Source organism: Triticum aestivum, chromosome 2D (assembly GCF_018294505.1).
Source record: "Triticum aestivum cultivar Chinese Spring chromosome 2D, IWGSC CS RefSeq v2.1, whole genome shotgun sequence".
Classification (NCBI taxonomy): Eukaryota; Viridiplantae; Streptophyta; class Magnoliopsida; order Poales; family Poaceae; genus Triticum; species Triticum aestivum.
In genome coordinates, this window is record NC_057799.1 from 23,780,424 (window position 1) to 23,794,458 (window position 14,035).

A 14,035-nucleotide genomic window follows, 5' to 3' on the forward strand; every position below is an offset into this window, starting at 1 on the left:
TAATTTTCATATTTACAATAAATGTTCGCAAATTTGGGAAGCTGTTGCCATTTAAAAAATATTCATTTTTTTGCAAAAATGATTGCATGTTAAAAAAATGTTCATTTCTTGCCAAAAAAAGTTGTTGTATTTTCAAAAAAGTTCACTTTTTTTTTCAAATCCTATTGTATTTTTCAAAAAAATAAATGATAGAGGGTATATAAAAGCCGATCAGCTACAGTCTCACTCACGGCACCACTAGGTCGGCCCTATAGGGGCTCCCACCAAAAGGAAGATAGCCTATTGCAATATGTCTCATGTCGTCGAGAAGCGGCCGCGAGACGCGAAAGCAACCCAATAGCCGAGGTAGGGAATAGTTTTCCTTCGAATTGTTGCACGTGGTTCCTATTCATCCTTTTTTTTCTTTTAGATTTTTTACCTTTTTAAGATAAAAAAACTAATTTGTTTCAGAAACACATAACTATGATTTTAAATGCATGAACATTTTCTCAATGTCATGAAGATTTTTTAAAATAGCTAAGTATTTTTTGAAAGTTTATGATTTCCAGTCAAATAATGTGTTATATCATGAACATTTTAGAAATATTTCAGAACTTTTAAACAAAAATGCCATGGACATTGTTTTTAAAATGTATGTTTTCTAAAATTGTATGCACAATTTAAAAATGTCATGAACATTTGATAAAAATTGTACAATTTCCTTTAACACTCTAGGATTTTTTATAAAATTTGATGTACATTTTTTAAATGAATGACCATTTTTTAAAATGGATGCACATTTTTAAAATGGCAAGACCATTTTTTAAAATGTCATGTGCATTTATATAAAGTTCCATTTTGGAAAGGTGTGAACCTTTTTAATAAAATATTATCAACTCTTTTCGAAATATGTATATATATGGGCCTTCTTCACCTTTTCCCCTTTTTTCTTGAATTCTTAACACTTTGTCATAGGCCCTTTTCACCTCCTTGCGAGTAACAAGTCCCGCAACTCAGTGGACATTGACTAATCACTAGAACCACTATTATCTGCTGATTCCCAAGAATCACCTTTCCTCCTACACGTGTCACCGCTTTGCACACCCGCATATAGATATGGGAAACGCTTTCCTACACACGGCTGATGCGAAGCATTTGCCAGACCACTTGAGGGCCGTCGATTCCTGATGCCTAGCGCAGCCCTATAGATATTGTTAAGCTTGGTTTGTGGCTATCTGGTCGGCGGCAGATGACGTCAGTGGTCAAGGAGCGGGCAATTAGGCCAGTGGGGAAAGCAAAATGGGGAATGGATTAGGCTGCTGCGTGACTTCAAGCAGTGAGTTCTTATTCTCAGCCCATCTAAGATGTATGGTTAATTCCAACCTTTGGGCCAGTTGGTCGGGGCAGGAGACTACACAATATATATGAGAAAAAGCTAGTGGTCAACTGACCGATTTTTTCTCTCACATCAACCACGTTCTATGCCCGAGACACGTTTGGATGGGCCAGCACACTGTTTCTCTCCTTCATCCCTATCTCTAATGAAATGATCGCATATTTTTATCTCTCCTATCCATGCATTGAATCTCAACTGACCATGCAAAGCGCTATGTACTGCAGTTCTTGCAACTGAGCACTTGTTTCGAGAAAGGCATCCTGCAACAAATGGGGTGATGCAGAGACGACGGGGGTGCTCTCTGTTTTGCAGCCGGCGGCGTTCTTGCAAGTTTTCGCAACAACAGTCTTGTTGCAGGAATACATAGAAGAAGCTAGAGATGTTGGATCCTATTGTAATGGAGGTTTTGCAACAAGAGTCTTGTTACAGATAAATAAGAGAAAATGTCTTGCACCAAGGGTCTTGTTGCAGAAAAATAGAGAAGAAAAAGTTTTGCAACAGGGGTCGGACCACGCGTAGCACTGCCCATATATATGGGACCTTTTCATTTATTTGTTTGTTCTCAAATATTTAACACTTTGTCTTGCAAATCAATGGACATTCACTAGCTACTTACTAGATATAACTATTTTCTAGTAATAATTCCCAAGAGTCACCTCCAACCTCTGCATCGATTGATGTGCATGGTCACATATTTTTGATTATTCTACAATGCCAAAGAAAGACAAGCAAAGATGCCGAGTGAATCGGCTTATTTAAAAGTAATATAACAATCTGAGGGCATCAGCCTTGCGGCAGAATCTCCACAATCCTACCTTGGAACTCTACGACGTGTGACGGAACAACAAAATACACTACTCCTGTAGACAAAGGCTTCAAGAGAAGGAAACGTCGCAATGCCAATGGTGCGCCACGAATGGTATGTATGGTGATGCGAGCACTATGGCGTGGTCGACAACATGCGCTTGCTAGCGGGCCGGCTATCGGGTGTTTAACTGTTTTAGGAAGGTTTCGGGAGCTTCTCACATATTTGTAAAGCTTCCGGGCCATTTTTTCATGTTCTGTTTTTACTTCTTTTTTTTGTCTCTTTTGCATGTTTTTTTTCTCTTTTCTTCTTTTACTTCCATGTTTAGATTTCCAATTCATGTTTGTTTTTTAATTTTGTGAACTATTCAAATTTGAGAACTTTTTTGAATTTCACCAACATTTTTTGAATTCGTGATTTTTTTTATTTCATGAAAAACAGCGGCGGTCATCATGCTTGAGAAGGGGCAGCGTTAGGCAGGAGGCTGCGGCGTTGCACAGGTCTGAATTGGATACAGAAAGCTATACAGAATCTGGGCTGGGCTGTCACGTTAACCTTTGACCGCTCAAACTTACCTTGGAATTTTTATCTAAAAAACTACGTACCTTGGAATCTTTTCTGTAAAAAATAAAAATAAAAACTCAACTCGGATTCTGTTACTCCCTCCGACCCAAAATAAGTGTCGCAGTTTTGAACTAACCGAGACACTTCTTCTAAATAACATTACAACAACACTGGGGCATACTCTCCAAACTTCTACTTTTATTTGTTGAGGTATTGCGCGGTATATACACTCGAGCAGTCGACCTATCAAAACGACTCCTATTTATTTCTTTATATATATATTTACGGTATCCGGGAGCAAGTTACTAGAGGTTGGACGAGCGGTCGGCATACTCCTGGACCATCGCCCCGAAGAGGGATTCCGGTTGTTCGAGCAACCTCGATGGCGCATCAAATTCCTTTACCAGACCTGGACACAGATAGTGAGATTTTAGAATGCCTTTCTGGAACAAGAAAGGATGTGACTGACTGAACCAAGTGAGAAACAGGACTCCGGTTCTCTGAACCAGATGTACCAAAAGCACACATTTATCTAGGGAGAGGAAATGGTAAATATGGTCACAAAAGAAACCTACCTGCGTCCAGAACCAAAACTCTATCACAGTCCATGACTGTCGGTATCCTGTGTGCAATGCTGATAATTGTACATGACGAGAATTGTTCTCGTGTGATCTTCTGAATCGTGGCGTCGGTTTGCGAATCAACTGAAGCAGTTGCCTCGTCCATAAATAAGATTTGGTTCTGCTTCAATATCACACGGCCAAGGCACAGAAGCTGTCTTTGGCCTACACTCCAGTTCTCCCCACTATCAGCCACTGTGAGAAGAGTAAAAGGAATGAGTATATATATTTAACTGCTTAATAAAACAGAATATTCGTGAAAGGGTAAGTAATACAGGTTGCATCTTTCTCTGACCATATATAATATGTGTAGTGTTCCCGAAGAAAATAGAAATTGTTAATGACCAATTTTTTTATTTGGTCATCATGGGTTTATTCTGTGCAATCGCAAACTATTTTATGCTCTTGTGGAAACTGATAGTTGTGGATTTAGGTCATGTCATTTGAATTCAGGTATTAAGCTCTGTTTTCTTCCCCCAGATTGTCAGTGTTCATTTGGCAACTATCATAGTTACATTAACCGTTTCCTGCACATGGCACCTATAATGTGCTGAGGATTCCGCACCATGTATGTATGTCATGATATTGACAACCGAAAGGTCTGCAAGTTATAAAAGTTACTACCTGCACTATTCGGTCCATTTGTGTTTTGGAAAAGTGCGGTCGTTAAGAACTTTGGACTAGTAAATGATCCTACTTAACAACTAGCTAGCACTATTTCACTCACAAAGTCGGAAAACATAATTAAGTGATTAAGCCTGAGTGGCAGATGCAACTTTAGCCAACAAAAAATACAACTGAAGCATACAAATGGCAAACCTAGAGCATCGAGCTTTTCAGCTTTTGAAGCTACCACATCTTTCAGTTGGCAACGCTCCAGAGCCTGCAAACATGTGACGTAATTAGCACAACTAATTAGCACAGCGCATCACATCAAGGAGGAAGTCTGAAACAAACGCTTTACGGACACCATACCAGCCATATTTCAGCATCTGAATACTGCCCAACAGGATCAATGTTACTTCGAATCGTCCCTTCAAAGAGAACTGGCTCCTGGGGAATTATGCCGAAACGGGACCTAAGATCATGCAGACCCAATGCACATAGGTCTACTCCATCAATGATCATCTTCCCCTCTGCAGGTTCTACAAGCCTGAACAGTGCTTGAATCAAAGTCGATTTTCCACTGCCTGTCCTTCCGACAACTCCTATCTTTTCACCACCTCTAATGCTCACATTAATGCCCTTCAGAATTAGAGGTGTATTTGGTCGATACCTAACCTGAAAGGATAAAAATTATGAGCTTAGTTGGTTGAGAAAATCCCCAATAACAAAGAGAAATATTCGAAACATGCAACACTTGATCCAGAGTAAGATAGACCAGTAGTTTCATCATATTTATGTGGACTTGGTTCAATGTAGAAATAACAACAAAGTATGAAATTGTGCATATTTAAGTAGTTGGTCCTTCTAACCTTTAGATTGCTGATGTCAATATCTCCATGTGTGGGCCAATTTGGAGGAAGATGATCCTCTTTTCTCCATGCTGCCTCAGAAGGAAGAGTGCTGAATTGATTTACCCTCTCTACAGCAACCATGTCGTTTTCCAACATACAGCTGATCGATATTGCAAAGTACACCAGAGAATTGAGGGAAAGGCCATACGAAAGAGACATGCCAACAAATTCTGCAACAAGTTGACAGAAATCAGTTTCTGCGGCCTATAAAAGGCTCATAATCTTAATAAACCTACAAAGAGTACATTACTAGGTATGCCAGTTAAAATATATTATCTATCCCGAAAAAAAAGTTTTAAAAGTTACAATTGGTTGGTTAATTATGCAACAATTTGTTGAGAAAAATAATCATCTACGCCTTCATCCTGGAGTACCAAGATAACCCAAAATGCAGTATTGTTCTTAGATTATTCATCTTATTATTACCAACATGCTGCTGAATTTAATAAGCAGAAACTGGTGTCATTCTGCTGATAACATGTTGACGCTTGAGAACGATAAGATATAATCCCTGTTTTTTCAATTGGTACCTTTCTTGATAAAATTGCTGGGCAAGCTGATCATCAGGAAAGCAGTGATTGACAATACGAGTGTTCCAATAAGCTCCAGGCGGAACCCAAGCCACTCGTTTGCCGCATAATTGTGGAAGTACATGCGCAAACTTGAATTGATTCTTTCTAAATTCTCCTGGAAAAATTCATTTTCCTTCTTAAAACATCGTATGGTTGTAGCACCTACAACGGTCTCAGTAAAGTGATCGATAACCGGTGCCTTGGTTACTCCTTCAAGTCGAGTTAGCTCCCGAGAAGTTGCAAGATAGCGATTCTGCACAAAAGAGGGAAATTGCAAGTTCGAATCAGCATTCTCTTCTTATGACCAGAATTAGCTAAGGTCTTTGAGGTGAACTTTACAATAATGGCATACCCTGTACCAAATGTTCAATAGCAGAAGCGGAATTACAGCTATAACTGATGGCCAGGCAACCTGACAAGTAACAACTATGGTGCTCAATACTGAAATGTACATTGAAATTGTCAGGCCAACGAAAAATGCCAGCACAACATCGATCGTTGTTTGGTCAGATGATGCCTGAAAAGACAAGGGGGAGATATCAAATCAGTAATTCAGTACAAAAAAAAATGTAACACTCTTCTGTCATTGAAAAAAAAGTGTCTAGAGCACATCTAGATGTGCCCTAGTTATTGCACATCTAAGTGACTCAATCAAGCATAAATAGGAAAAGAAAAAAGGAAAAAAAATATCCACACAAATCTCCGCATAAGATCAATGACATAGGATTTAGATGTGCAATACTTATGGCACATCTAGATGTGCTTTAGCAAAACTGTAAAAATTACTATTCCTTTTATAAATTTTATAGTAGAAGTGCACATTTCAGAAGGTCAAACTAGAGTTGCTAGCACTTATTTGAGTGAATAGGAGAGGATCGGGAAATAAGGTTTGCTGAGGCATAAATATAATCAACTTACGCAAAGGCAAGTTAATACTATCACCAAATAAAACCAATGAAGAGATTTACCCGACTAAGAATTCTTCCTGAAGGAGTGGTGTCAAAGAATGACATTGGGGCATGCAAAATGCTGTCAAACATCTTCCTGAAAAAGATCTGAGCTGTTTGAAGTCCCATGACCGTCTCAAGAAAAGTCTTGATTACTTGAAGTACCATTGAAACACCAGCTATGGCAACATACACTCCGATAAACAGTGAAGGATTAAAGGGAATGACGCCGGATGTTTCATATGACAGCCAATAGTCACTAGCCATATCAGAAGCTTGCCACACCAATGATAATCCAAATATGCCCACAACTCCCCACCAACCCCAAGCCTCTGTCATGTATAACTTGTACACACGCCAACTTACTTGGCCACTCTCTCTTTCCTCTTCTTGTATAATCTTAGAAGTAGCTGCTTCTATTTCTGGTGCAACGATCACCTTCTCACCTTTTCCAATGGATCTAGAGCGAAGAGACGGGATCCTGACTACTGCAGGCTGAGAATGTTCAGTCTTCTCTACTTGTCGATTGTGTTCCACCAGTTCCATCGAACTATCATGAGCAGCAACAAGAGCTGAAAAACCTGAGCCTGCTTCTAGTAACTCGTCAAACTTTCCTGACTGTGCAATCATACCATCTTTCATGACCTGTTTATTTGCATGGTGAAGATTATTTATTGAAGACTAAGTCAAGTACATAGCACACAGGTTCTAGCAGTGTTCCCTTCTTCAAGAAGAGAGCCAAAAAGTAATTACTACCTTACAAGTCACATGTAAATCTCTTTTAGAGGGAATAGCTGATAACGTAACTACATGAAAAAATCATGCAAACTACATGAAGTGTGATAACCTATACAGTTTCAACTATAGTACTATACAAAAACAACATGAGTGTTCTATTGTTTATGGTGATTGTTCCAGATAATAACTGAAATCTTGCTTGCTAACCACTGGATAGTACAATGGACAGATTTCAGGTATAATTGCATATAAGAATGACATGAAACTAAACATACTGCAGTAGTGGACAGATGCTACAGCAGTACTTGCTTTGGAGGAAATTAAAAACACTTCAACTTTTATTATGTTCATCAACGAACAGATTATGAACTTACAAATATGTTGTCCACATTATGCAAGAAATCCACTTGGTGAGTAACAAGCAAGATGGTCTTTCCCTTGAGCATGCCCCTTAGACATTCCTGCAGAGGAGCATTCTTGTCATACCCACAAAATATGGTGGCCCATATATCAGTGATAGTTATATTGAGAGGGTTTACTTCAACCCATGCATATCAATGGGACTTACTTCAACATTGATTTTTTTTAGTTGAAACGCATAAAAGAACAATCATAACATGTATTTCACAAGTATTTCCCTAGCTCTTGGACTCTTGGTTATTAGTTATTTAGTCATTACATACTAGAACAGTTATTATTTGTCACATACCAGGAACAAAGCAGCACACCAACATATCATCTTACGATATTTTTGGAAGAAACAAAAAACATCACAACTGAAGCTAAATATGCTGAAAACATAAGATTGATTTATTTATTTTTGCGGGAAAAATGGTTTCTTTCCTTAGTCTGTTTCCCCCTCTTTCCAGCATTTGCTATGGAGCTAAAAATCATGTAATCATGGCACTAATGACAGAGATGAATAATTTTCCACCACTCACTCAACAAGCAGGCAGAAATCACTGCAGGGGTCAGGACTCAAGACACTGTAACACAGCATAAAAAGCTAAATAATGTTGGCATTACAATATTGATTAATATCTAGTTCATCATTTTGAAAGGAATGCAGATGAACATTAAACTGTATGAATAAGAAGAAAAGAATTACCTTAAAGATATATGAACCAGTGTGCGCATCAACAGCACTGAAGACATCATCAAGGAGATATACATCACAATTCTGATAAACTGCTCTGGCAAGCTGAATGCGCTGTTTCTGCCCGCCACTGAGATTGATCCCTCTCTCTCCTATTTCAGTCTGGTCACCAAATTCCATCATTTCCAAATCCTTTTGCAGACAGCAAGATCGTGTAACCTCTTTGTATCTTTCAGCATCCACTGGCTGCCCGAATAAGATATTCTCTTGAATGGTCCCATTTTGGATCCAAGCTGTCTGTGCAACATATGCAGTGCTACCACATACCCTTACCTGTTGAAAAATGATACAGGGTTAAACAAGCAAGCACGACAGTCGGAACTACACTACCACAGGGCAACATATATCAGGAGGAATTTATATAGGCAATGCTAAAGTGCTTCAATCGTTGTCATAATCATATTCTTTGCAGAAAAATAAATACTGAAATGGTGGAGCAGAGCCTAGCGAGCGTCATGAAGAGTACTGTTAAAGTTGTCAAAAGAACAGCACAGAATGTCCAAGTACCATGCAGATACCAGGAAAAGACTACTGGAATTCTATCTATAATAATGCCATCAATGGAAGATATGCCATTCCTAGATAGAAATGTGATTTATCCGCACAACCCAAAACAAAAACGCCAAATTTTACATTTCCACAAAATTGTACTTTCTCCGTCCGGAATTAGTTAATGCTCAGACGGATGTATCTAGACATATTTCAGTGTTAGATACATCCTTTTGAGCGTCAACTAATTCTGGACAAAGGCACTGGCTTAGAACTAATGGTTGGACCGTTGGGCATTTAAGAATAGCATAGATCAGGGCAAACAGGGGGAGGCATTCCGACAAACATGTGGCAGGCTTAACTGGCACATCAATTACCAAAAGCAGAGTAGCAGAATTATTGGATTTGCAGCTAACTTGCTTTCGGGTACCAGGCAGGTACCACATCAAAAAGCAGAGTAGCCTCCTTCTCTGACAGTTTGCACCGACAATCTCATTTACAACAATAACAGATCAGTACCAGGCAGGTAGGTTCCAGTTATTCGGGTGATTCCAGAATTCCTGGTCGATACTTGAAGAGCCTTCCCTACTAGTGAGAATGACAGTTTAACTGCTGTTTTCTACCCACCTGAGAGTTCAGCCATTACCCCTTAATTCAATATAATTGCACTTCCTCAGTTGTAGTATTTGACCTTGCACTCACTCAACACGCTGATTTTAACCATTCCGAAAATAAAGAGGCAAAATCCTCGCTGTTTATCATAAGAGTGTCACACGAATAATTCTCAAAAAAAAAAAAAAGTAAGGTTGCACAAAATGAATGAGCAAATGCACAGTATTTTGACAAATAAGGAAGCTGTTTTGTATAAGTAACACGCACTTACTTTGCCTGAGACCTTGTCCATCTCCCCCATAATGCAGGACAGCAGTGACGACTTGCCGGACCCGACCATTCCAACCACCGCCGCAAGCTTGCCTTTCCTCACCTTCATATTAATCCCCTTCAGCACTGTCTCTAGCACTGGTGCCTCCTCCACAATTCTCTCATCCTCCTCACCTTCACTGTCATCATTTTCCTCTTCTTCCTTTGCACTCTCCTTCTTGCCCCTCACGTCCCACGCGAACATGCCATCGTGCACCTCCACGACCACTCGGTCCGGGCCAGTATCAGTGTCGAGGACATGCTCCACTGTAGTGTCAGCGAGCTCTGCATCAAGCAGGTACCTGTCAAGCCTTCCAAGGGACACGGTCGCCTGCGTCACAGCGGCGATCGCCTCCGGGAAGCTCTGCATAGGTCCATCGAGCATTCGAAAGAACGCAGTGGCTGTGAACACCTTGCCAGCGTCGAGCTTGACACCTGTCAGCACGCAGGTGCCGAACACGAGCACGGTCATGGCAAGCGGGCCGCTCCAGAGCACGATGGTGTTGGCGCACATGAAGTACATGGACTTGGCCAGCCACCCAAGCTCGGCCTCCCTGAGCTCACTAATCTTGGAACCAAACGTCTCCTCCCATGCCTGCAGCTTGATCACGCGCATGTAGTTGAGCAACTCGGTGATGGCCTTCATGCGCTCATCGCGCTTGCCGAGGAACTTGAACTGGTACTCCATGTTGCGCCGGTTGGCGAGGGCCACGACCACGGTGACCACAGCGATCGCGGCGACCGCGGTGAGCACGGATGGGCCGAGGTGGGTGTAGAGCAGGGCGAGGGCCACGGCGATCTGCAGCGGCATCAGCCACAGGTTGTGGAGCTCGTGCGTGACATTGGACACCTCCTCGGCATCCACCTCCATGTAGTTCACGATGGTGCCGGCGCCGTGAGCTCGCCGCGCGCCCGTGGACAGCCGCAGCGACTTGCGGTACACCACGGCGAGCAGAGCAGCATGGATGCGGATGCCCAGCTTCTGCCCCTGGAACTCGTAGTGGTGCGACGCGAGAGTCTCAGCGGCCTTGCCGGCGAGGAGGATGCCGACCAGCCGCAGCCCGTCCGTCATGTCTCCGCCGCGGCGAACGAACTGGACGAACCTGTCCACGAGCGACGGGCCGATGTACATGACCGACAGGTGCGCCACGCCCAGCGCGGCGGTGAGCAGGAACTGCGGCCAGAAGGACCGCAGCAGCGCGGTGATCACCGGGTGCCCGGCCTTGGACCCCGGCGCGGGGGCCGCCGGCCAGTTGGACACGAACAGAGCGTACGCTGCCTCGGCCGTATCGGACGGTGCCACTTGCGGGACGTCTTGGGCGCCGAGAGCCGCCCTGTAGCCCTTGGTGATGAGCGGGTTGATCCAGCTGAAGGTCGCCAGCGAGAGCCACGACGCCGTGGCGTAGGACGTGGCCGCCTCAGAGGCACCGCTTGGTTCCTCCTCGGTAGTAGACGTCGCCGCGGCTGATTCAGCGAGGCCGCTGGAGCCGTCGACCGCGAAGTAGAGCAGAGGAAGCGAGAGGACAAGCCCGGCGAACGCGATGGGGTCGTCGGGGAGGACGGGCTCGCCTGCGACGAAGCGCGCGGCCGCGGAGCCGGAGAAGAGCGCGGCGAGCAGGGCCGTGGCGAGCCAGAAGGCGCGGAGGTGCGGCGGGTGGGCGCGCGCCGGGGCGGCCCCCGCCTTCTCCGCCGCGACGGTCCCCGCGGCGGCGAGGTGCGCGAGGAGGTGCGCCGCGAGGAAGGCGCGCTGGAGCGCGGCCCAGTCGCCCCCGTCCTCGCCATCCCCGCGCGCGGGGAGCAGCAGGAAGGCGAGCGCGAGGAGCAGGAGCGACGCGGCGGCGAGCGCGGAGGAGGCCCCGAGCGCGATCCTGTGGCGTAATCCCCTCCCGCGGTACCGTGCCGGCTTGGCGAGCAGGGGCTCCTGCTCATGGTGATCCTGGCGCGCGCGGTAGTGGTGGTGGAGGCGGGCGCGGAGGGAGAGGGCGAGGGCGGCGAGGAGGAAGAGGAGGTCGAGGGCGGCGAGGAGCGCGCGCTGCGGGCACGGGGAGAGGAGGAGGAAGGCGAGGCGGTCGGGGAGGGAGGCGGAGGACAAGGGTGGCGGGGAGCAGGCCGTGGTGGCCAGCCACCACGGGGCAGCGGAGGAGGGGGGCGGCATGGCGGCGGCGGCGGGGGCGGCGTCAGTGGTGTGGCACATTTGGGCTTTGGGGTCGTTGGTGCGCGCGTGGATTTTGCGAGGGGAACGGGGGAAGGGACCCGTGGACCCGGTCGTGGGGAAGAAACCTTTTTGAATTTTTTGGCCAGACTAGAGAACGGGCGGGGACGCGGCATCCATCCATCATCCATGGGCGTGGGGTCCGGCCGGGTGGAAGAAGAAGCAGCAGCTTCTCGCCGTCGTCGTGCTCATCTTCGCCTCTGGTGTGGACACGTAGCGGCGGCGTCCAACAGCGCGACTAGGGTGGAAGAAGAAGAAGAAGAAGGCCTCTCGCGGTCGTCGTCCAACAGCGCGACTAGGGAAGGGTGACGCGGCGTCGTGGGAATGGGGGTGCTGCCCCGGGGAAAGGATGGAGCGGACGAGGCCGGCCGGCGTTGATTCCCCAACGGAAGCGTCGCATTTTCTATATGCCCTCATCTTGCGTGTTTGAAACTCGGGCACTTGTATCTTTGACTCACCCACAGGTTTGGCAGCAGAAAAGGAGGAAGAATAGTTCATCCAGAAACCTGTGTTACTGCTAATGCTGATACAACCCCCATTTCAAAAAGTGTCACACCTCTAGTACAACTACTAGTAGTAGAGCTGCCACAAATAATTTGAACCTGAGTGAGTAGCCTTTTTTAGTCAAACTAAGTGATTATTTTACTCAAACCAATGCTAATAATTTTTTTTAGCAAAACTAATGCTAATGGTTAAACACAAACAGGGCCGCCCGGGGCCTAGGTGGGACGGGCGACCGCCTAGGGCCCACGCTTGAGAGGGGCCTGAAGCCGATATATACACAAGGTTGTCATGGTCTAATCCATTATGCGTATGGTATATAGCTTTTACAACATTCGAGTGATCTGGCATCTCAAAATCTCCTCCCTCCTCTCCTCATCTCCCCCATCCTTACCATCCTCTCTCCAACTCCCCTTTCCTTCCACCGGCTCTGCTGGTCGGGAAGAAAGGGGAGAGGGACGTCCCTCTCTTCTGATATCCTTGTATACACATCTTCCACCTGTCATTGTATCGCGGTTGTTTTTTGATTGTTTGTTATCAGAGTCTAGGCACTACTAGAAAAAGGGCTATAGATGGGATTGACACTAATGGCGCACCAGACAAGTGATGCGCCATACTAATGGCGCACCACCTTCTGATACGCCAAGAGTTGAAACTACTAATGGCGCACCAGACAAGTGGTGCGCCATACTAATGGCGCACCACCTTCTGATACGCCAAGAGTTGAAACTACTAATGGCGCACCTGGCCCAGGGTGCGCCATTAGTATCCTAAAAAGAAATTTTTTTAACTAGTGCGCCTGTCCAAACATACTAATGGCGCATCTAGACGCAGGGTGCGCCATTAGTATCAAATTTTTTTTTTAACTAGTGCGCCTGTCCAAACATACTAATGGCGCATCCAGACACAGTGCGCCATTAGTAGTTGAAACTACTAATGGCGTACCTTGCCCAGGGTGCACCATTAGTATAAAAAAAAATTAACTAGTGCGCCTGTCCAAACATACTAATGGCGCATCTAGACACAGTGCGCCATTAGTGGTTGCAACTAGTAATGGCGCACCTGGCTCAGGGTGCGCCATTAGTATCAAATTTTTTTTAACTAGTGCGCCTGTCCAAACATACTAATGGCGCACCACCAGAAGGTGCGCCATTAGTAACCTGGATTACTAATGGCGCATTTAGAATTGGTACGCCATTAGTAAGTGGGCAGCAACAAGATATTTTGGACAGCCTCTCCTACCCACACTCACTTTCTCCCCACTTCATTCTCTCCACCTCCTCCTTGTCTCGGGTGCCTCCTCTTTTTCACCTCATTTCCACCATAGATTCATTCAATTTAAGTGGTTAAATTACCTTGTTTTGATAGGTAAGTAAGGGGGAAGCTATATTTCCATCATAGATTCATTCAATTTAAGTGGTTAAATTTCCTCCATCTCGATCGCTCGCTATCCCACCTCGCCAGATCCGGTCCCCCTCGCCGCCGAGCACCCCCCGGTCCACCGGCCCCCCGCACCCCGCGCACCCTCCCCCGCTCCACCGGCATTACTGTTTGATGATATTTTTTAAAAAATTATTATTGTCTTATAAAAAATATTACTATTATGATTTAAACAAGT

At 45.0% G+C, this 14,035-nt stretch overlaps 1 protein-coding gene across 1 annotated transcript; it reads right to left on the reverse strand.

The window, feature by feature from the left end:
• Positions 1 to 2,751: 2,751 nt before the first annotated feature.
• LOC123051199 (ABC transporter C family member 4) lies at positions 2,752 to 11,913 on the reverse strand. The gene is made up of 11 exons (XM_044474009.1): positions 9,667 to 11,913; positions 8,247 to 8,567; positions 7,513 to 7,599; positions 6,422 to 7,045; positions 5,806 to 5,970; positions 5,412 to 5,706; positions 4,840 to 5,051; positions 4,340 to 4,645; positions 4,184 to 4,247; positions 3,320 to 3,559; positions 2,752 to 3,153 (listed from the first exon to the last, which is right to left on the reverse strand). The coding sequence occupies exons 1-11, from the start codon at positions 11,896 to 11,898 to the stop codon at positions 3,050 to 3,052; spliced, it is 4,650 nt and encodes a 1,549-aa protein (XP_044329944.1). The 5' UTR covers positions 11,899 to 11,913; the 3' UTR covers positions 2,752 to 3,049.
• Between the last annotated feature and the right edge of the window lie 2,122 nt (positions 11,914 to 14,035).